At 38.0% G+C, this 22,101-nt stretch overlaps 5 protein-coding genes across 5 annotated transcripts; 3 read left to right on the top strand and 2 right to left on the bottom strand.

Annotated features, from left to right (window-relative positions):
- The first annotated feature begins 6,058 nt into the window (after nt 1–6,058).
- LOC103930074 lies at nt 6,059–6,786 on the top strand. Its single transcript, XM_009339364.3, has one exon. The coding sequence runs from the start codon at nt 6,139–6,141 to the stop codon at nt 6,634–6,636; it is 498 nt and encodes a 165-aa protein (XP_009337639.2). The 5' UTR covers nt 6,059–6,138; the 3' UTR covers nt 6,637–6,786.
- Nucleotides 6,787–8,233: 1,447 nt separating this feature from the next.
- Nucleotides 8,234–10,822, bottom strand: LOC103930067 (protein AGENET DOMAIN (AGD)-CONTAINING P1). The gene is made up of 3 exons (XM_009339352.3): nt 10,674–10,822; nt 9,483–9,908; nt 8,234–8,624 (listed from the first exon to the last, which is right to left on the bottom strand). The coding sequence occupies exons 1-3, from the start codon at nt 10,767–10,769 to the stop codon at nt 8,610–8,612; spliced, it is 537 nt and encodes a 178-aa protein (XP_009337627.2). The 5' UTR covers nt 10,770–10,822; the 3' UTR covers nt 8,234–8,609.
- A 517-nt stretch (nt 10,823–11,339) lies between these two features.
- On the top strand, nt 11,340–14,788 carry LOC103930068 (pentatricopeptide repeat-containing protein At3g62890-like). Its single transcript, XM_018643200.2, has 2 exons — nt 11,340–14,525; nt 14,663–14,788. The coding sequence occupies exon 1, from the start codon at nt 11,484–11,486 to the stop codon at nt 13,872–13,874; it is 2,391 nt and encodes a 796-aa protein (XP_018498716.2). The 5' UTR covers nt 11,340–11,483; the 3' UTR covers nt 13,875–14,525; nt 14,663–14,788.
- On the bottom strand, nt 14,377–17,161 carry LOC103930087 (putative pentatricopeptide repeat-containing protein At1g56570). Its single transcript, XM_009339377.3, has 2 exons — nt 16,396–17,161; nt 14,377–16,287 (listed from the first exon to the last, which is right to left on the bottom strand). Exons 1-2 carry the CDS (start codon nt 17,011–17,013, stop codon nt 15,076–15,078), a joined length of 1,830 nt encoding a protein of 609 aa, XP_009337652.2. The 5' UTR covers nt 17,014–17,161; the 3' UTR covers nt 14,377–15,075.
- Nucleotides 17,162–17,945: 784 nt separating this feature from the next.
- On the top strand, nt 17,946–21,914 carry LOC103930069 (protein RTF1 homolog). Its single transcript, XM_018643201.2, has 2 exons — nt 17,946–18,187; nt 19,829–21,914. Exon 2 carries the CDS (start codon nt 19,885–19,887, stop codon nt 21,838–21,840), a length of 1,956 nt encoding a protein of 651 aa, XP_018498717.2. The 5' UTR covers nt 17,946–18,187; nt 19,829–19,884; the 3' UTR covers nt 21,841–21,914.
- The last annotated feature ends 187 nt before the right edge of the window (nt 21,915–22,101 follow it).

Below are 22,101 nucleotides of genomic sequence, written 5' to 3'. Positions count from 1 at the left end.
ACTCATGCCCTTCATGAAATTTATAAGAGTAGGTTCATGGATCCAACATGATTGAATTATAAAATCATAACTAAGTAAAATAAAATTTTAATTTCTTTTGTCAAAAGATTTTTTGTTAACTACAATATCATTTACATTTATCTTATAGTCAAGCGGAAAACAAAAATTGTTTGTTCGTTTGTTTTTGCTTGAACAATTGTTATATTTGAAATTTAAATCGACAGGAGTCAATGTAGTGAAAAATAAGTAACTGCAAACCAAATGGTAATGTGAAACGGATCCAAAATAACAAAAAATGCCAAAACTTCCACACACACACAAAAAAAAAAAAAAAAAATCTTACAAATTAAGAAAAGTTAAGACATCATCCTAGACTTTATGAATACATGCACTTAAAGAAAATATTTTGGAGATAAAATTTATAGAGATGGGGCATTTTATCCTTTTGGGTAAACCAAGTTTACAAGCTTGTCCCATACTTTTGTTTACGTAATACTTTTTGCAAAATGGGGGAATTTGAATTTTGTAGACCTTTTCTCATGGAATAGATTCTGAACTTCAATTTTTTAAGTTGCCCAACTTTTGTACCGTAATTGACTAACTCTATTATAATTAATGTGTTGTATCGTCATGCATCTGAATTTGAATTTATCTTTCGACAAATATTTAGTCTTTTAAAATTCATCTTCCAATATGAAAAAATGTCCCAGTTCGAATTCTCCTCCTAAAATGTAACATCATTTTTCCTCGTGATGTACAACTTTAATAAATTTAGTTCAAAACTGATTTTTTCGTTAAATATTCGTTAAATACAGGATAAAAATGTAATTTGACCCGTACACCTTCCTCTTCCCTCTCTCTAATTTCACTTTCTTCCATTTCAGGATGTTGTATTTTGCATCTTGTATATCAGCAAGCACATGGATTCCTTCATCGGAGCGGCCAAGCTCCGTCCTTACCAATCAAAAGGCACCTCCCCATTTCTCGGCAGAAAACTCAAAACCAAACTCACCTTTGAATGCCAGCAACCTAGTTCATTGAGATTCACAATCTCAATTTCCAAAACGCCGTTGGTGTTCACGCCTTCCACGACTAGTTTCTGGATGTGGATTGGGGCTGCCGTGCACGGTGATGGAATGCGGCGACATCACATACAGAAACACTAGTCCCCAAATCTGATGGCTTGACGCTCATGGCCCCTGGTGATGTTCCGGTTCTTAGCGCATGCCGTATTTTTGTTTAAATTGTGGATTTTGATTGAAATCCTGAAGTGGGTTTTGTGTTGATATTTGTGGGTTTGATAATGGTAAAAAGATAAAAAAATTAAATTAAATTTACAAATTAAATGATATATCAGCAATAGAAAATAAACATGTTAATCAGCGTTTGAGTAATAATTCAATCATCAACAATCACATCATTTGATTTGCAAATTTAATTCGAAACATTTGATCTTCCTAGAATGATCGGGTTTGCAGGATATTTTGTTTTGGGGAAAAAGTTGGGGTGAAGGTGCTTTTTGGAGTTGTTTACAGAGTTTCATTGGCTAACTAGAAGTCTTCTTCCAAGGTAACAAACTAATTTATCAATACATAAGTACATTTTTATTTTTGTATTTAATGAATATTTAACGAAAAAAATTATTTTTGGACTAAATTTGTTAAAGGACGACACCACAAGGGTTAAATTTTTTTTTTTTTTTTTTTTTTTTTTTTTACCATGAAGACTATCTTCTGATTACCTTATCACCGCGATGACTATTTATCTGATTAGGCCAATTTTACAATTTTAGAGCATATTTAAAACATGAAGAGCAAACATATAATGAGTGTTCATATAAATATCTAACAGGGAAAAATTACACATAGAGTATACTTTTAATACTTAATTTTATATTAAGACAACACTTTTAAAACATTTCAAGGAGAGACAAAATTAATACATATGAAAGATGACATCATTGGCTTCTTTTTCGCTGGAGTTTAAGTTATGAAGATACCTTTTAGAGTGGTAAAGGTTTTTCACATTGTGTTCCCTTCTCTCTCTTTCTCTTTTCAGACTTCTACCTCCTTCACCATATTTGGTTGGCTGAGATCTCCACTGAGCCTGCAATGGAAGTAAGGAATTCTCTGAAATGTAACTTCTAGGGTTCCCAAAATTCCATGCTCCTAGTTTTCTTATCTGTATACAAAATTTGCCATTTTTGCTCAAATGTATATCAACCCGTTTCTTATTTTATTTTTATTTTATTATATCTTACAATATATTAAATTGTTAATTAAGAGTAAAAAAAAAAAAGGCTTCTTGAAATCCCCAATCCGATGTCTAAGTCAACAAATTAACCTCTCTTTTATTCAATCTATGAGACAACTCAAAGCTCATTAATCTGTAGCCACCTATAACCTGTTCATAATTTAATAACCCAATTTGAATGTTGTGAATGTGGGGAAAAATGTCATTTCGTCCTCTTATTATTTTCGTTTTTCTCTTACTTGCATCCATCTGAACAGTCCCAAGTTAGTTTCAGAAGTCGACAACTGCATCACAATTCCAAACTAGTTTGATCTTTTGCATCAAATGTATGCCCCTGTCGTCTAGTATTAAAAAACGAAACATGTTTTGAGTGTTCTTCCGGATGAATATGTGAATCCGAGTTAGGAAAGAGGCAAGCTTTAGACCAGGCAATGTTCAATCAAGAACTCATTTTCCCCTCTCATCTTGGGTGCGATGGACTTCATGCTTCCAGGAGAACAATGGATTTCTATGCAAAATTGATTCTACATGTTTTCGAAATTAATTTTGCAATATTGATCAAGAACGGGTTGGACTGATAGCACATATGTAGTTTTGTTGAAAATATACAAACTGATTACTAAAACAATACACACTTATTCTACACAAAGGTCGAGGAGAGGTTGAACTGATGATTTATATGTAGTTTGTTGTAACCTTAGTAGTTTAGTTCGTATAAGAAAAGCATGGAGACTTAAATAACAAAACCAGTAACAAATCTTCTTTTCTATTAAATTATTGAATATTATTATTATTTCTCAATGTCATGCATAATACCATTCAACTACATAAAGTATTATGGAGGGTGAAGAAAGCTAAAAATCTAATGACACAGTATGGTGGTGGTAGCAGTATTTTGGCTTGGAATAGAAATCAGATTTCGTCATCGGGTCAGCAGGATTTAAGGATCTCTCTTTGTTTATTATTTACTTAGACTAGTGCAGCTGTGTTAACTAAATAATTTTTTTCTAGGTTGTTATTTGAAATTGATTCTGCAAAAATAGTTTATGACGGATTGAAATTATTTTGCAAACATGGTTGATGATGAGTTAAACTGATTCTGCAAATATGTTCGAATACAGGTCGAACTGATTCTGCAAAAATGGTTGAATACAGGTTGAATTGATTCTGCAAAAATGATCCAGGACAGGTGAACTGATTCTGCAAAAATGATTGAATATAGGTTGAACTGATGCTGCAAAAATGGTCGAGAACGGGTTGAACTGATTTTGCAAATATGGTCGAATACGGGTTGAACTGATTATGCAAAAATGATCAAATACGGGTTGAATTGATGCTGCAAGAATGGTCGAAGATGAGTTGAACTGATTGTGTAGAAATGGTATAGGACGGGTTAAAATGATTATGCAAATATGGTTAAGGACAAGTTGAACTGATTATGCAAATATGGTCAAATGCGGGTTAAACTGGTTTAGCAAAAACGATCAAACACGGGTTGAACTGATTCTGCAAAAAATGGTCGAGAACGGTTTGAAATGATTCTGCATATATGGTCGAATGCAGGTTGAACTGGTTATGCAAAGATGATCGAACACGGGTTGAACTGATTCTTCAAAAATGTTCGAGGACGGGTTGAACTTATTCTGCAAAAATGGTCGAGAACTGATTGAACTGATTATGCAAAAATGGACGATGATGGGTTGAACTGATTCTAGTAATAAATGATACAAACTGATTGTGCACATAGTTTCAAAACTGATTCTACAGAAATACTCGATGATGGGTTAAACTTATGACACATATTAATTTTGTTGTAGGGTTGGATTCTATTAATAATTCTAAGGTCTTAGGGTATGAGTAATAATTTAAAACATTGTTTCCATTTTTTGGGCTGAGTTTTAGTTGTTTTTATGTTTTTGTATCTCCTTGACATATTTAAAAACTAGTGGAGTTCTTTAATAATAGTGAAAGTTTTGGTCTCTATATATAAAGCTCCCTATCTAGGTGGACTAAGTGAGCGTCTAAGCATGTTTATACGCCCTTGCTTATTTTTTAAATAGAAATTTAAAATCATAATAGTAGTCAGTCACCTAGCAATACTAGACGAGATCTAACCGACGTTAGACATAAACTTTTAGAACAGTGACCAGAATGAGAAATGTGTCTGAACTACATTTTTCTTTGACATTGTTTTTTTTTTTTTCCTGTAAATAGTTATCTTTAAATGCCAAATAAAGAATTAGTTGGATGGTAGGCAGTAGCAAAATTGAAGTAAAAGAAGGGACCCAATTTGAATTATTTATTGTTGCATGTACCAAAATCTTAAAAACAAAAAAAAAGAATAATTAAAGCAGTGTAGTTCAGGTGAGAGGACGTGATTTTGTTTCATGGTTCTTCTCCCATCTCGTTACCGTTCCCCAACTACAATACACGTGGTGCTATATGAGTGGCTACACCTCAACCCCCCTCTTCCCAACCTTAAATTCGCCATAACTCTCCCCAACTCCACCATAAATGTGTGGGAAATTGATCATCTCCAGATCCATTCCTCTTAATTCATCAAATCCGAAAATCCGTATTATTAAAATTTGATCCAACTGTTATAAATATGAGTTCACTTTAAAAGTTATATTAACTTTAACCGTTTGATTAAATTTGAACGGCACAAATTCCTTAATTTTGTGGATTAAGAGAAAGGGATCCGAAGAGGATCCCTTTCCAAATGTGTGAATGATGGGTCCTAAAGGCCCCTACTCTTCACCATAATTACACGGTGCCCATGTTTGTAAATTTTTCTTTTTTGAGTCAAGTGATAGCATTAGTAAGTTATATGCTAAATTAGCTACCAACGGGATTCGAACCCACGTCGTCATGCAATGACACAATACCTTTCCACCACTGTGAATTAAGTTAGATGTTTATGGATTAAGTTGCATGGGCTTAACTCAAATCAATCACCAATTAGCTTTTGGTTTAGTGATAATATGAAGAAATTTGTACAACAAGGAGTGTATGATAACATTTTTAGAGTGTTATCCTTTGTCTTCATTTAGTTGGATGGATTTCACGTTCCATTTGCATGAATGTAAGGATGGTAAATATTTTTTTTCAAACAGATCAACTGGTGGCTTTGCAATATCAGTCCCCTATTTCGGGCACTGAAAAGATTCACAGAGACATTTCAACCTCCATTTGGCCACCATCGTGTGATTCAACAGTACTAGAAATCAAACCTAGAACGTGCCGTGTGGAATATGAACTTGAAATTCGTTCATAATCACTTGACCTCCCGTTGTGGTCGAGGATAATAAATACCTAAGATATGGTATGCTTACTTATGTGAAACTAAGAAAGTCGATATGAATCCAAATAATACATGGTTGTTTATGCATAAGATAAACACCTTGGTGACTTGATATTTTGATTGTTCATGTATGCGATAATTGAATTTAATGTGAGCCCACGTATTTTGTGATTCTTATGTTTTAGTAAATGCACGATTTGTCAAAAATCAAAATGATACTCACACTTAACATATTTGATTTCCATGATCAAATTCTTAATCCATGTTTTCAAAAACGAATTTAAACCACATTATTACTAATTCATTGTGAGGCTAAACCCACCCCTCCTCCTTAATGTATATAATATCGTTTGTTAAAAAAAAAAAAAAACAACCAAGGGCACATCTTGCAATTCTTTAAGATATACAAGGACAAAACTCCAATGGCATTTTGGTGATTTAGACAAACTACAAGGGCAAAGTACTATCTCCACACCTACATAAACCCGACCACTTTCCACACTTCAAACATCCCAAGCCCAACTTAATCACCACTTCACAAAATCTAGAACAATCCCCAACAAAATTAGAAAAAGACCGAAATGTCTTCTCTCATCACAGCAGAGATCAAGTCCAAAGCAGATGAGCTCTACCATGGAGATGAAATCTGCCAACAAAAATCAAAGCAGCTTCTCTCAGAAATCTTCCTCCCCAATGGCCTCTTGCCCCTCAAGGACATTGAGGAGTGTGGGATTATCAGAGAAACTGGCTTTGTGTGGCTCAAGCAGAAGAAGAGCTACACCCACAAGTTTGAGAAAATTGGGAAGTTGGTCAGTTATGCCCCTGAGGTCACAGCCATTGTTGAGAAGGGCAAGATCAAGAAGCTGACAGGGGTGAAGACCAAGGAGCTTCTGGTGTGGGTGCAGCTCAGTGACATTTACGTTGATGACCCTCCAACTGGGAAGATCACCTTCAAGACCCCTGCTGGGTTGTTTAGGACTTTTCCTGTAAGTGCTTTTGAGGTTGAGGAAAGTGCTTCTGGGAAGGATGGGAAGGGGAAGGAGGTGAAGGAGGAGGCCAAGGGAGTTGTGGAGGTTTGAGGGATGAGGTGAAGGGCCTTTGGGTCTTTGGGATTTATAGGCCTTCGTGCCTTTCTGTTGTTCTTATGTTGTTCTTGTTGGTGTGAAAGCCCTTTTACTAGGGGTACTTTATAATCAAATAATATTTAATAATATTTAAAGTTGTTTTTTTATGAACAATTTCTTTGTTTATTAAGTTTCTCTTAGATTATGGCCTTTCTAAGACGATATTTTGAACTGTTTTAATTTATTGAGATTATGCTTTGAGTTAGAGAGCAAAGACATACTGTTTTAGTGGCCTTTATGCGATATTTTAAAAGAAAAATAATGAAAATGATTTAAAATTTTTAAGTTTTAATGAAAATAATAAAAATGTGTTGTGAATGAATAATATAAGGATTAATTTTTTAGAATAAAAATATGATTTTTTGTTAAAATAAACAGTATCAAGAGTTTTTCATTATAATTTTCATATTTTAAATTGTTTTAATTTATTAAGATCATGCTTTGAGTTAGAGAGCACCAACATTCTGTTTTAGTCAATTGAGTAATGCATGGCCTAAATCAACTAACTGACTAGATTAATATATTGCCTTAATCAACTGACTCGACGGATCACGCGCTTGTGTAGTCGTGTTGGAATTGCCCTTAAGACGTTACGTTAGCTGGTTAGCGGTGGAAGAAGACAACAAATGCTACGTCTATTTTTGATAATTTGGTCTAAAGAGAATTTGCTTTAAATTGCTCCATCTCCGGGCAATAAATAAATAAATACATAAAATTACTCTGTTTTCACTTTTCTTATCTGAACAGAGCATTATTAAATTGCAGTGTTTGATAAAGAGAATTGTTATTAGTACTTTAAAAATCTCATTCTACATTATTCACAAGTGTATTTTTCTTTCTATTTATAGAAAGTTTGGAGTGCGAAATGAGATTTTTCAAGTGCTAATAACAATTCCCTTGGTAAAAAATAAATTGAAATAAATTGCAGTAACCGAATGAGGGGTATCCCTTTGCCTTGTTAAGTAAGAAAGATGATTTGCTTATTGATTAGCATTAATTCCCTGTGACATTCAAATTAATGGTTAACAACCATTAAAGTGAAAATTTGAATTTTGGACCATAGAATGGCACAAATTAACTAACATTTTGCATATAAGAAATGCAAGCTAATTGCACTGAATGGTTTAATTACCTGTTCAAAAGACTAACCTCCGCTAACAAAGAGACCATCTAGTTGAACTATATTTTGTAGATCACGTGATGCAACAGTTTATGGTTGAATTCCTTGTTTAAATCATTAACGAATGTATCCAACTATCAACCGCTACATCATTTGATCTACAAATATGATCTAAAAATGTGGGTGCATTCTTGCTCATCACTCCCAAGTAGTGGTAATGCTCACCACCTTATTTAGTACCATTGGATGGATTTAACTTTTGAAATTTATGTCTATTTCCTCCACAGATCTCGAAGTTCAAACTCATCCAACGATGATAAATAGAGTGATGGACACCAACATTACTTGAGGATGGTGCTTACCCCATTCAATGCTTGGTACTAAATTGCAGAAATTATTGCAGTTCAATAAATTCAAAGACGGACATGCATGTAAGTATGTAACCACAATAAAAGGAAAGTTTTTAAGTTCTAACCGACGGAACAGTCAACACTTGCCACAAAGTGAAAGACAAGGAGGCAACAGCAAGCCCTTCTCATATGCAGAAAGAAAGCTAGAACAAATGATCCTGTAAATGGAAATTACAGTCTACCAAATTCCGATAGCCGGTAAAAAAAAAAAAAAAATTACATCTCCAGCTACAAGTTCAAGGTTTTTTAGATTAGATGGCCAAGACAGGAAACTTAACCTCCACTACCATATATAACAAGTCAAGGTGAACTCCCACTATCATCTCGTAGCTGATTCTCCAAGTAGTCTTACGAAATCATTCATTTTTCACCCGTAATCAGTGATTAGTCATTACTAATCACAACTTTAAAGCCTGTCAAGAACACACAATCAGCCAACAATTAGTCAAAAGCTCAAATCAAATACATATATCTTTGAAAGAACGAAATGTTTGACCGTGCTCATAGTCAGCCATTACTATCATCAGCATTTGGCGCTGAAACCGCACACAAGAAGATGGAGTGGTTTTCAGCTGGCAGGTGGAGCTGCATCTCTTAAATCTTTATTCATATATGAACAAAAAAATTCAGCTGGTCATATTTAAAAGCGCCTCTCCATATATCAATATTTAGGCAAAGGGCTCCAGGTTTAGCTCAAATGTGGATCCATATGCTATACGTAATGGAAACAGGGATGTGATGCATCACTTAGCTCGAAAGGGCAAGTTTGAACCAACTTTCATACACCCTTATAGAAGTTAGCTTTTAAGTTTTGGTTTCAGGTTTGGACCTAACACTTGAGACCTGGACCACAGTTTGTTTAGTCAAAAATGTAGTGTGGTAACTTGAACAAGTCCCTTCTCATTTTATTCAAATTTTCGTTCACTTTCTTATATTTAGCAAGTTGGCAAGTGTTTTTGGAAGATGCTACAGAAGTAGAACTCAACCATTTTCCCAACTCTCGAACTGATTCACATAAACTACCTACACCTGGGATGCCACGGTGGTAGTTTCCCAACCCAATCACTTAGGAGTAGATCTTCCATGCAATGGTGATGCTACTCCGGCGGTATCTCAAGCCAATCACGCACAGTCATGTAGGAAGGTTAAAACAGGTGGCAGTGCTGATTGGCTTCGAATACCTCCACAGTAGCATCCTCAGTGATAAAAGTAGGTTGGTTTCTCTCAGAAATAAAAGCATTGGCTGAAATTAGATAGGTATAAGTTCATACCCGCGAAGGCATAACCCATTTGCCACCAATCCAGTCCTGATGAAGCCTCAACTCAGATTGTTGAAATTCAATTTCTTCACAAGTGCTCCTGAAGTAGACTATGTACCTTGAGCCGCTAAGAACTTTTGAGATCACACCCACCCACCAGCCATCATTGTACAAAGCATCAACCTCTTGAAGCAAATTGAAATGCTCAACAGCATTTTCTGGTGGATTAGGTCGTATGTGCAGGGTATCAATCTCTTCTCTCAGAAATGCCGAATCATCTTCTGTCCTCAGACTCTGGTACTCGATAAGGAACTTGTCACCGCCCACTGCTTCCACTATGGTTGCAGCAAACCAAGCACCGTGGAAACCATCTTCATCACTGCAAACCTCAACCGGTGTTCCATTGGTAAAGTTCTCTTGAGTTACAATCGGCACTTTCTGCAATTCAGAAAATTTGGGCTTGTGAAATGTGAATCAAACATAAATGTGATAAAAATTCCAACAGTAAAAAGAAAACAATGTGCCCCGAAAAATCTGACACTTTTTGCAAATGCAGTCTTACATACCAAATTTGGCAAGGTAAAAACTCGAAAGACTGCAAATTTATCATTTTCAATAGTCTTTTGAATCATAATCATCCAAATATCAAGACAATAATCGAATGCTCGAGTTTAATGGAGCAAATAATCGAACCTCAATTCTTTTTCTTTTTGACAAGGCGATATTTTAAACTACCCTAATCCACGAAGGAGGATTCAAACTCGGGTCCTACTCTACTGATTTTCAATCACTGTCTTTATATCAGTGATCCCACATTCCCAATTCAAGAAATCCCTTGCAAACTTTTACCCAAATTACATTTAATCAAACTAAAGCTCAAGAACAGGAATTCCCACTTATTTCTAGCTATATAAACATACATTCTGCTTGAAGTTTCCACCCTTCACCTTTTACAATTGATCGTTTAAAAAACTGAAAAATCATATATGCTTACAAAATCCAGATATATTGAAAGCAGGGAAAAAAGTTTGAGTCCTCACTCCTCAGTCAATTTCCAACAAAATGAAAGACAAAATACATTCTTTGGGCTATTTTCTTTCAAACCAAACAGATGATACCAGCATGCAGCATAGCCTAGAAAATAACTCTACAGACAAAAACAATGAAAAAACCAAGTAATCAGAACTTAAAGGATTTTATTACCTCTCCTCCATTTTCTTCCAGAGGAGCTGCCCGTTTCTTGCAGGGGGATCGGGTGTCGAAATGCGGGTCGGGTTTGTTTCTGCGTTTCGGAGGCATTCTGGGGTTCTTTGGGTCGATGCTTAATTTCAGAGTCGGAAAAAGTTCACTGTTTAGCTTTTTCTGTCGCCTTTTCACTTTCTGCTTCCTAGATAATGACACCAATTTTTTTAAAATAATTTTTGACATACCTTTTTTTATTAATTGAATTTACTTCATAATGTATTTTAACTAAATAAATTTAAAATTATTAAAACATTTATTTGTAGTGAAGAAAATGAATGATTACGCTTTTACTAAAAAAAACCTCAAACCGTTAATCCAACAATCATCTGATTTCATATTTAAGTGATTTTTGGTAATCATGATATTTGAAATACATTACGAAATGAACCTCATAAAAACGTGTGCCAAAAATTGTTTATAAAAAGTGGTATCAAATTTATTCATCCCCTAATGTGTGTGATACGAGTAGAAAACTTATTATAATAGTATACATGTGTCATCGTTAATAGTAAAAATAAAATATCGTTGATTTCATATAAGTTTTAGTTTATCCGAATCAAAATTGAATCAAGTTTGATTAATTAGAAATAATGTTGATTTCATATAAATCATTTACTACTTCGCAACCAATGAATCAAGTTTGATTACTAAACTGGACGTGTCAATATTTAAATGGATGAAGATTTGCGGGATTGAAGAAAAGGAGACGGAAAGTATTATCAAGAACTGTCACACTAGGGTCTTTCTTCAAACCTTTTTCTTCCCCTCATGAATTTATCCAAATTAAAGCCGCTAACTTTAGCCGCGAAATCGACTTTGAATCCCAAACCCATGTCGAAGCCAAGCATAAATCTCTCAATCTTGGAAACCCATTTGCCGAAATGCCGAAATCTCAAGCAATTCAATCCAATCCTCTCTCAGATGATCCTTACCGGCTTCATCAATGACACATATGCCGCAAGTAGAATCCTCAAGTTCTGCACCGACTCACACCTCGTCCACGTCGATTTCTCCCTGAAAATCTTCGATCGAATCGACGACGCAAATGGGTTTATTTGGAACACCATGATGAGAGCTTACGTACAGAGAAACCGTCCTCAAAAGGCTTTGAAGCTTTATAAACTGATGCTGGAGAAGAATGCCGGTCCTGACCATTACACTTACCCGCTTTTAATGCAAGCCTGCGCTATTCGGGTTTCGGGTTTTGAAGGAAAACAGATACATGGTCATGTTTTCAGGACGGGTTTTGATTCGGATGTTTATGTTCAGAACACGTTGATCAATATGTATGCTGTTTGTGATAACATGGGGGACGCACGTAAGTTGTTTGATGAAATTCCTTTGTTGAATTCGGTGGCTTGGAATTCGATTCTGGCGGGGTATGTGAGGGCGGGGGATGTGGAGACGGCGAAGTTTGTATATGATCAGATGCCGGAGAGGAACACCATTGCTTCGAATTCTATGATCGTGTTGTTTGGCAGGACAGGTTGCGTGAATGAGGCTTGCCGGTTGTTTGAGGAAATGCCCGAGAAAGATATGGTTTCATGGAGCGCGTTGATTTCTTGTTATGAGCAGAATGAGATGCATGAGGAGGCTTTGGCTAAGTTTCTGGAAATGGTTGCCAATGGAGTTATGGTGGATGAGGTTGTGGTTGTCACCGTTCTTTCAGCATGTGCAAACTTGTTAGCTGTCCAGACAGGGAAATTGATCCATGGATTAGTAGTGAAAATTGGAATTGAAACTTATGTCAATCTTCAAAATGCGTTTATTCACATGTATTCGAGTTGTGGGGAAATAATGGCTGCGCAAAAACTGTTCAATGCAGCCTACAACTTGGATCAGATATCATGGAACTCAATGATATCGGGCTACTTGAAATGTGGTCTAGTCGAAGACGCTAGGACTTTATTTGATTCCATGCCTGAGAAGGATATCGTGTCTTGGAGTGCAATGATATCAGGTTATGCTCAACAAGACCGGTTCTCAGAAACTTTGGCATTGTTTCAGGAGATGCAGCTTCTTGGGATCAGGCCTGATGAGACCACTTTGGTGAGTGTTGTATCAGCTTGCACTCAATTGGCCGCCCTAGACTTAGGCCAGTGGATTCATGCTTATATTAGGAAAAATGGTCTCAAGATTAATGTCTTTTTGGGCACAACCCTTATAAACATGTACATGAAATGTGGGTGCGTGGAAAACGCTTTGGAGGTTTTTGAGGGGACTTCAGAAAAGGGAGTTTCTTCTTGGAATGCTCTTATTCTTGGGTTGGCGATGAATGGCTTGGTGGAGAAGTCGCTTGAAACATTTTCAGAGATGAAGAAATGTGGTGTGGCACCTAATGAGATAACCTTTATGGGAGTTCTTGGAGCTTGTCGACACATGGGGTTAGTAGATGAGGGGCGTCGACATTTTGATTCCATGGTCCAAGAACACAAGATAGAACGCAATGTTAAGCATTACGGATGCATGGTTGATCTTTTGGGACGTGCGGGTATGCTCAAGGAGGCAGAGGAACTCATTGAGAGTATGCCTATGATGCCGGATGTTGCTACTTGGGGTGCCTTAATAGGGGCCTGTAAGAAACACGGAGACCATGATAGGGGTGAGAGGATAGGAAGAAAGCTCATTGAGCTAGAGCCTGACCATGATGGGTTCCACGTGTTGTTGTCCAATATATGTGCTTCAAAAGGTAACTGGGATGATGTTCATGAGATTAGGGGAATAATGATGCAAAATGGGGTTGTAAAGACTCCGGGTTGTAGCATGATTGAAGCAGACGGTGTAGTTCATGAATTTCTAGCAGGAGATAAGAAACACCCTCGAATAAAAGAGATTGACGCTATGTTGGATGAAATAGCTAAGAGATTGAAGAAGGAAGGTTACGCACCAGATACGAATGAGGTTTCCTTTGACATTGATGATGAAGAGAAGGAAACCGCTCTGTCCAGGCATAGTGAGAAACTCGCAATTGCGTTTGGGCTTATCGCTATCAGTCCACCATCACCTATACGAATAATGAAGAATTTGCGAATATGTAATGATTGTCACATGGCAGCAAAGTTGATCTCAAAAGCTTTTGATCGTGATATTGTGGTGAGGGATAGGCACCTCTTTCACCACTTTAAGCAGGGATCTTGCTCTTGCAATGATTTCTGGTAGCAGAATGTATGACAGACCGAAGTTGGTTAGAAGAACTTCTCCATTTCTACCTAGAACTGCAAAAACATGGTGTGACACCATCATTATGCTTTTTCACTCAAGCAAGGTGCAGAGACAACACACCATGGCTCATGGGCAAAGAGGATCAATCAGATACTAGCTCCAAGCCTCCACACACGCATATGATTTTGGATAAAAGGATGAACACTGGGAGTTCAAAAAACACAACACAAACAGAATGATCGGAGTAGTACCAAAAGTCACAATTTAATTACTTACGGCCACAATACAACTAGAAAATGCAGCTGACTTGGTATATATCAGCAAAACTTTTACTTGATGATTTTACCTGCAACATGCTAGAGATTGCAATCAAATCAATGTAATGATGAGCACCATTCCTTCTCTTGAATTCTCAAAACTTCTGTCGCTCCACCCCCACAGGGGCAGAAAACCCATTGCTGTCTTGGCTGTGCTACCGGAGGCTCTGGGGAAGTCGGAATAGGAGAGCACTCATCTTGGGGTGGGCTTACTACTTAGATGCTTTCAGCAGTTATCCGCTCCACACTTGGCTACCCAGCGTTTACCGTCAGGTTTTTGGAGTTAGCTCACCCTCGTGGGATCGCGACCCTTTTTTACTTTTAGAAACTGGTGAGCGTTGCTTTTAAGAGACCTCGTACTGCAGTGAGATAACGAGGCAATTTTTTACAGTAGATGTTAAAAAGTTGTTAGTTTATTCTTTCAGATTTATTGCTGCTAATGTTCGTTCTGCTCTTATAACGTTGCAGATTTGCCAGAGCTGTCAATGAAGAACTCTCAATTCTTTTTGTTCAGATGGCAGCCGAAGTACTAACTGGTACCAAAAATTGCATATTTTACATCTGAACTTATACAAAGCTATCAACTTTATTGAACAACGAATTCTTCCTTTTCTTCACAATTCCTTTTGCTTCTATTGGCTTTAAATAAGCAAAGCTAGTCTCCTTCGCAAGAATGCCCTGAACTGACTTTGTGCTTTCAGCAGCTATCTGCCCACACTTGGCTACCCAGCGTTTACTGTGGGCACAATAACTTGTGCACCAGATTTGCATCCTTCCCGGTACTCACTAGGCTGTCCAGTATCATATTCGCTGACTAGAATCTTAGGACACTCAAATAATATCCTTCTGTTTGTCAGAAACGTGTTTCAGCCAGCTTCTGTTCAAGTTCCGTCATGTAGGTCATGTATAGAGCAGTCTAAATCATTTATGTGCTCTGCCGCTTTTATATGCGAAATCAGAACTTCCAAAACCTCATACACCAAGTTTATATGAGAACCCACCTTATCTCCCACAACAAAACTATAAACCCGGTTTCTTACCTCAATCCAACTCCGTCCTACCTCTTTCTTGTTCCCCATACCTCTCATCATCTTCCTCGTATTTGCGAATTCCCCCCATTCACCTTCAGCTGCATAAATATTTGACAGCATCACATACGTGCCAACCATATTCGGTGTCAACTCTAATAACCTCTGAGCAGCCACTTTTCGCAACTGTGGAAGCTCGTGTGCTTTACAAGCTCCGAGCAGTGCTCCCCAAACAGACTCATCCGGCTTAAATGGCATACTCTCAATTAGTTTATAAGCCTCCTCAACTCTTCCCCCACGACCTAGCAAATCCACCACACACCCATAAATGTCCTGATCCGGAGTAACTTTGTAATCACTTATCATTGATTCGAAATATCTCAAGCCTTCGTCAACGAGGCCAGCATGACTGCAAGCACTCAGAACTGCCATAAACACGATTTGATCGGGTCTTATGCCTGATTTGACCATCTTATCAAACATTTCAACAGCCTCTTTTCCATATCCATGAGCCCCATATCCGATCATCATGGAAGTCCAGGAGACTAGGTTTCTATCAGACATTTCATTAAAAGTTTTGTGCGAGTTTGATATGCTTCCGCACTTGGCATACATGTCGATAAGTGCATTAGCCAACGCCAAATTCTTATCAAGGCCTCTCCGAATAATTCCTCCATGAACTTGTTCACCACAGTTCAAAACTGCTAGGTTAGCACATGCCGATATAACGCTGCTGTATGTGAAGCAATTCGGACTAAAGCCTTCTGAGTTCATATGCGAAAATATACGCAGGGACTCTCTAGGATCCAATCTTTCGTATCCGGAAATTAAGGTGTTCCATGTAATCAAATCTCTTTCGCTTATTTCATGGAAGCACTGATTTGCCTCTGATAAACAACCAAATCTGCAATACATGTCCAGTATTGAATTCATGACAGGAAGGTTGGACTCGAATCCGTGTTTAATCACTGCTGAATGTATCTGCTTTCCAAAAGACTGTGAGCCAATTGAAGCGCAAGCTCTAACCACAATCGAAAAGCTAAACGGATTCAGCTCTGCTTCCTCCTGTTTTGCCAATGCATTCAAACATCTCACGTACATTACAAACAGTTATGTACATTCTTCGAAAACCCAATTCATTTAATGAAATGCGAGGATGAAGCATCCACTTACCAGCAACATTTGTCGGAAAACTCGAAGCCCGCCATATCCATCACCTCTGTGAGTGAAGCCAGTGATCAAAGTAGTCCACGACACATCATTCTTTTCACAAATATCATCGAACACAACGCACGCATCCTCCATGCTTGCACAACAAGTAGCATACATGTCCACGAGTGCATTTTCGACATAGATGGAGCCTTGCATTCCACGCTTCACAGCCGACCCATGAACCAATGCGCCACACGAAAGAGCTCCGATGCCTTTGCAAGCCTTGAGCACACTGGAAAAAGTGAAAGCATTCGGTTCCATCCCATTCCTCACCATCTCACAAAACATCGCCCATGCGTGGTTGTGGTGACTGCAAGACGTGTACCCGGCGATCATAGCAGTCCATGCTATCACGTCTCTCTCAGGCATTTCATCGAACACCTGGCGTGCTTCTTTGATTAAGCCCTTGTCAAAGTGTGACTTGATTAAGTTTGTGGCTAAAATGTTGGGGATTTTTGGTGAAAATGGTGGGGTTGATTGGGTGGTGAAGTCCTGGACCCACTGAAGTGAGTTTCTGGTTATGGGTGGTATGGGATGAAAAAGAGTTATGGGTAGTACTAGTAGTCTTTTTGTGCTCATTTGTGTTGCACTTGATCATGACCAAGTCTTCTTTCAACTCAAATTTATGGTGTTCCACTCACTGTCAGTAAGTTGAGTGATATTCTTCTTCATTTGAGTGACGTGTTTGAGGTTTGACTAATTTGGATCGCGAGTTTCTTATCTAATTATTATGGATTACTTTTCTGTCGTTTAATCTATATTATCTTAAGATTGAATATCATTTGTTAAAAATAAAAAATAAAAAAAAATATATAAAAGAAACTTAAGTAAGGCTGTTGGGACAGAGTCTAGTTGGGTGAAATTAAAATACAAAGAGTCTCATACTTTTGTAAGAGGTACACAATCGATGACATGGTCGGAAACCAATTATTTTATTTATTTTTGATTTTTTTTTTCCGGATTTTTTTAAATTAACCTAAAATTTTCAAGTTTCATTATGAGTGTTTGATATCCACACATCACTTTTTACTTCTCACACATTCTTCTAATTTTCAACCGTCGAATCGGATGAATTGAAAAAGATCAAATGACAGAAATTAACAAGAGATGTGTGAGAAGTAAAAAAATATATGTGGATAACACACTTCTAATTCTATAAGGCAATTAGCTAAAATAATTATATTTTGCATTTAGTTGTTAAAATGATCAAAATCAAATGTTAATAACATATGGCTCACATATCAACGACATAATGAAGAAATAACGACAACATACTAAAAACGTAACATTTCAGCAACTAAAATTCGAAAATGGTTATTTCAGCCAAAAGCCCAATTAAATAATGGGTTCAAAAGCACATGCACATTAAAAAAGGTTTCATGGGATGGGCTAAGGGCCCAAGATTCTAATTTTTTGTTTGTCTTAAGTTAATATTTAATTAGTACTTTAGTAGATTGTGTAGGGCCACACCAAACAGCCCTTTAATTTTATATTTTATGCTGCAGATTACACTGTTTTTCCACGATATATTCGCCACCCTCGTAGAGTGCTGCAACTTCGTACGTGCCGCCTGGAGGAGACTGCACGCACAGAACAGCTACACGAAGGCATCACTTTCCCGCACTTTCTCGGCTGCCAAACATGAAACATACCGTGATGTGCCCTACTTAGTCCTGCCCATTTGCTGCTGCTGAACCCAAATTTGTTTGGTTTCTCAGGAATTTTGTTCTCTCAGCCCCCTCTGATCATAAAGGTAGCATTTTTTCCTTCCCTTTAATTTTGTCAGCAAACCAAAACAAGGGTTATGGGTTTTTAGTTCTTGTACTGTGCTGGAATCAAAGGTTGTAGATTTTTAACCCCTGCATGCAATTCTCTTTTTATGTTGTGGTTTTGTGCATAATGAGACCTTGAGAAATCTGGTTTATTTTCTCTGTGTTTTTTTTCCTACCTTGAGTGATATCAATGTCTTGAGAAATTTGGAAAGCTAACCTGTTTTGCAAACAAATTGAGGACTTTTATCCTTTCTTTTTTGTTTGCTGAAGATTTAGAAATATAGGCATTCCCTTCGGGTGCCCTCGAGTGCATGAAACCCCTTCGAGTGGTTAAAGTTCTAAAATCCGAAAGAAGGTGGCTAAATTTCTCTCTTTAATGTTAGTAGGTGAATTTCGGAAACTGTTAGTGCTAGAAATTTAGATGGAATTGTGATTATACTTTGGGAAGTCTTGACTTTAATGTTTTATAAAAGGGGCATGCAATTTAGAATTTGTATTGAATTAGTATGTAAGCATTTGGAGAGTCTTGGTTGTCTATTTCCTTATCGGTTGAATGAGGTAGACTTCATGGACGATTGTTTAGTAACTTATGAGAGAAGAGCATGAATGCATAAGTTGGCAAAAAGTGTTCAACAAGTCCCAAAGTTGGCTACCTTTATAATTTCCCCGATTTCTTGTCCGAGAAAGGATTTTTATTTTTATTTTTGCAATTTGTTCTTACATCCATGCAATTATTGATGTTGTTTTTGTTTTCTCCTTCTGATGTTGTCTTTGTAATATTCGTTAGGCAAACTGAGAAAACTGTTTTTGCTAGCAACCTAGGTGGCATTTTGATTAGCATGTCGGAAAACCTTGACTTTAGGATATATTGAAGGGCCATTCGGATTTGGAATCCTCTTAAGAGAGTAAATTATGTGGAAAGTGAATTAATCTCGAATTAGAAACTAGTATCTGTTTGTCATGTTTGCCACTTTCCTTATCAGTTGAATGAGGTGGGATTCGTGGGATGATTTTGTCAATAGATTATGAGAGAAAAGAGCATGTAGAATGTATTCGGTAAGCTGCGTATTGTTCTTTTCTGAGAAAGTCTAGGTTAGTCTCATAAAGATTTTTGTTCTGATTAACCACGTAGTGAGATAACGGTTGCATTGTTAACCTGCTTTCTACCTCGCTTTCTTATGGTGCGTGTGCACGCGCTTGTGCACGTATATACAGTGTGTGTATGAGTTTTTGATCAATGCTTAAACTGGTAAGATCTATCCTTTAAGTGCAAATTATGGAATTGCTAAGATGTTTTAAATTGTTTGTGTAACGGAATTGTTATGACCATTTCTTAAATGAAAGGATCAAGGATTCATATTTATGTGCACGATATTTTTACTGAATATCTTCTTTCAGTGTGATGTCAACTTCACTTGCATTGCTATCATAGACTTTGAGAAAGATTCTGCATGCCACTCTAATACTGCAACAAGTTGGTTTTCCTAGACGGGCATAGATTACCATCATCAATTGTAACTCGAATACGATTATTATTTGGCAGTTTACTTTCTTGTTCTTATGTTATATTAGTGAAACATCTCCCAAGTATATGCTAATCTTTCTTCTTGTGGCTGAACTAGTCGCTTTTACAACCAATTGAGGAGAGACATCTGTAGCAGAGACACCGACAGTGGGGATGTCAGACTTAGAATTGGAAAGTGACCTCCTTGAGGCCGCAGGAAGAACTAGTTCAGCTGGGAAAAAGCGGGACTGGCTTCCATCTTCTAGAAAGCAACATGGAGGTTCCTATTCTGATGATGGAAGTAACTCCATGGATGAAGATGATGATCATGGAAGCAAGAAGCCCTCTCAAGTACCTCTGAAGAAGAGGTTTGAACCTACTGAAAGGGGTAGTGACAAAGAATATGATTCTAGCGATGATGGTTCTGATCATGAGGGTGAAAGTAGTGATGAATCTGATATTGGCCCCGATCTATACAAGAATGATACTGACCGGAAACGGCTTGCATTAATGAGTGAACTTGAAAGAGAGATGATTTTGACAAGTCGAGCAGAGAAGAAAGGCGGCAAGGATTTCATGGAAAAGTTGAGATCAAAAAGAGGCGATGCAAAATCCACGCAATCAAGGAAAGAGGATCCTCTTCCATTCTCTCGCGGTGCACGCTCATCAGCCAGGGCTGCTGACAAGTCAGCTGCTATGGATGATGCATTGAATAAATTGCGAGCAAAACGTCTGAAGCAACAAGACTCAAAGGACTACCATAAGTTGAGGGACGCGTCCAAAGGAGGCGCAGGTAGCCAGGATATATCACCAAGCAAACGTAATATGAGTCACTCCAGTCAAATTGAGACTCTGGAGAGGTTGCCTACTGAAGAGGAAGCATTCAATGCAGATGATGAATTCTTTGACAGCGATAAGGAACATTCAGAGGCACCGACATTTCAGGACATAAAGGATATTACCATACCAAGGTCAAAACTTGGAAAATGGGTCATGGAACCATTTTTTGAGGAGTTAATCGAGGGCTGCTTTGTTAGGGTTGGATGTGGCAGATCACCAGAAGGTCCTGTCTACAGGCTCTGCATGGTTCAGAATGTGGATGCCACAAATCCTGGCCGGGAGTACAAGCTAGAGGATAAAGTCACACATAAATATTTGAATTGTATTTTTGGCAGCGAAAGTTCTGCTTCCAAATGGCCGATGGCTAATGTCTCAGATTCTCCTCCACAGGAGAACGAGTTTGAACAGTGGTTTAAGGAAGTGCAGCATACCGCTGGCCAAATGCCAAGTAAACAGGAAGTATTAGAAAAGAAGGAGGCCCTTCAGAAATCAAATACATTTGTTTACTCGGCAGCTACTGTGAAGCAAATGTTGCAGGAGAAAAAGGCCTCAGCAAGGCCCGTTAACATTGCAGTTGAGAAGGAACGATTGAGGAGGCAGTTGGATGTTGCAGAAAGTAAAGGCGATGAGGAAGAAGCTAAGAGGATCAAGACAAGGCTCCAGGAATTAGAAGCATCCAGGCAAACTCATGGGAAAGATAGCAAAGCTATTCGATTAGCTGAAATGAACAGGAAGAACAGGTTCGAGAATTTTAAAAATGCTTCAGGGTTGAAACCGGTGAATATGAAACTGAAAGCAGGGGAGGCTGGCTATGATCCATTCTCGAGAAGATGGACTCAATCGAGAAATTATTATGTTGCAAGGCCTGGAGGAGGTGATGGAGCTGCTGCTGAACGAGGTGATGAAGCTGCTGAGGCAACAGATGGAACAACCGGTATGGGCAACAACAGGGAAAAGGCAAATGTAGCAGGGCAGCTTGGTATGCAAGCAACAGAGGCAGCATTGGAAGCAGCAGCTGGTGCAGGGAAGTTGGTTGATACAAATGCTCCTGTGGACAAAGGGACAGAAACAAATATGCTGCACAACTTTGAGCTGCCATTTTCGTTGGCTCCACTGCAGAAGTACGGTGGACCTCAGGGCGCTGGGATTGCATACATGGAGAGGAAACAAAGGATCGAAGCAACAGTCGGGCGTCGAGTGCTGGATGAAGGGAGGAGGCATGCTTCGACCTTGTCCATTAAGGACTATATGAGACTGCAGGAGATGCACCGCCTTCGCTCTGATCCGTAAGCTCTGCTTGTTTAGATTGGGGGAAGTCGCTTTTCTGGGGTTAAGACTTGTTTTGACGAACAAAACTATAAATATTAGTGGACTGTATTGTTTGTTGTACAAATCTGCGCCTCTGTGTGTGTGAGGGAGGAGGGAGACCGAGGGAGAGAGGAGAGCCCTTTCATTCGAACCTTATTTCATAACAATCAACACACCTAGTTTCAAACCACAACCGAACCACAGTGGCTTAAAACTATAAATATAGGTAACTAGCGCTAAGTG

This window comes from the organism of the source record quoted next, unplaced genomic scaffold (assembly GCF_019419815.1).
Source record: "Pyrus x bretschneideri cultivar Hongxiangsu unplaced genomic scaffold, Pyrus_bretschneideri_v1 Contig11, whole genome shotgun sequence".
Classification (NCBI taxonomy): Eukaryota; Viridiplantae; Streptophyta; class Magnoliopsida; order Rosales; family Rosaceae; genus Pyrus; species Pyrus x bretschneideri.
This window is presented reverse-complemented; position numbering and strand designations above follow the sequence as displayed.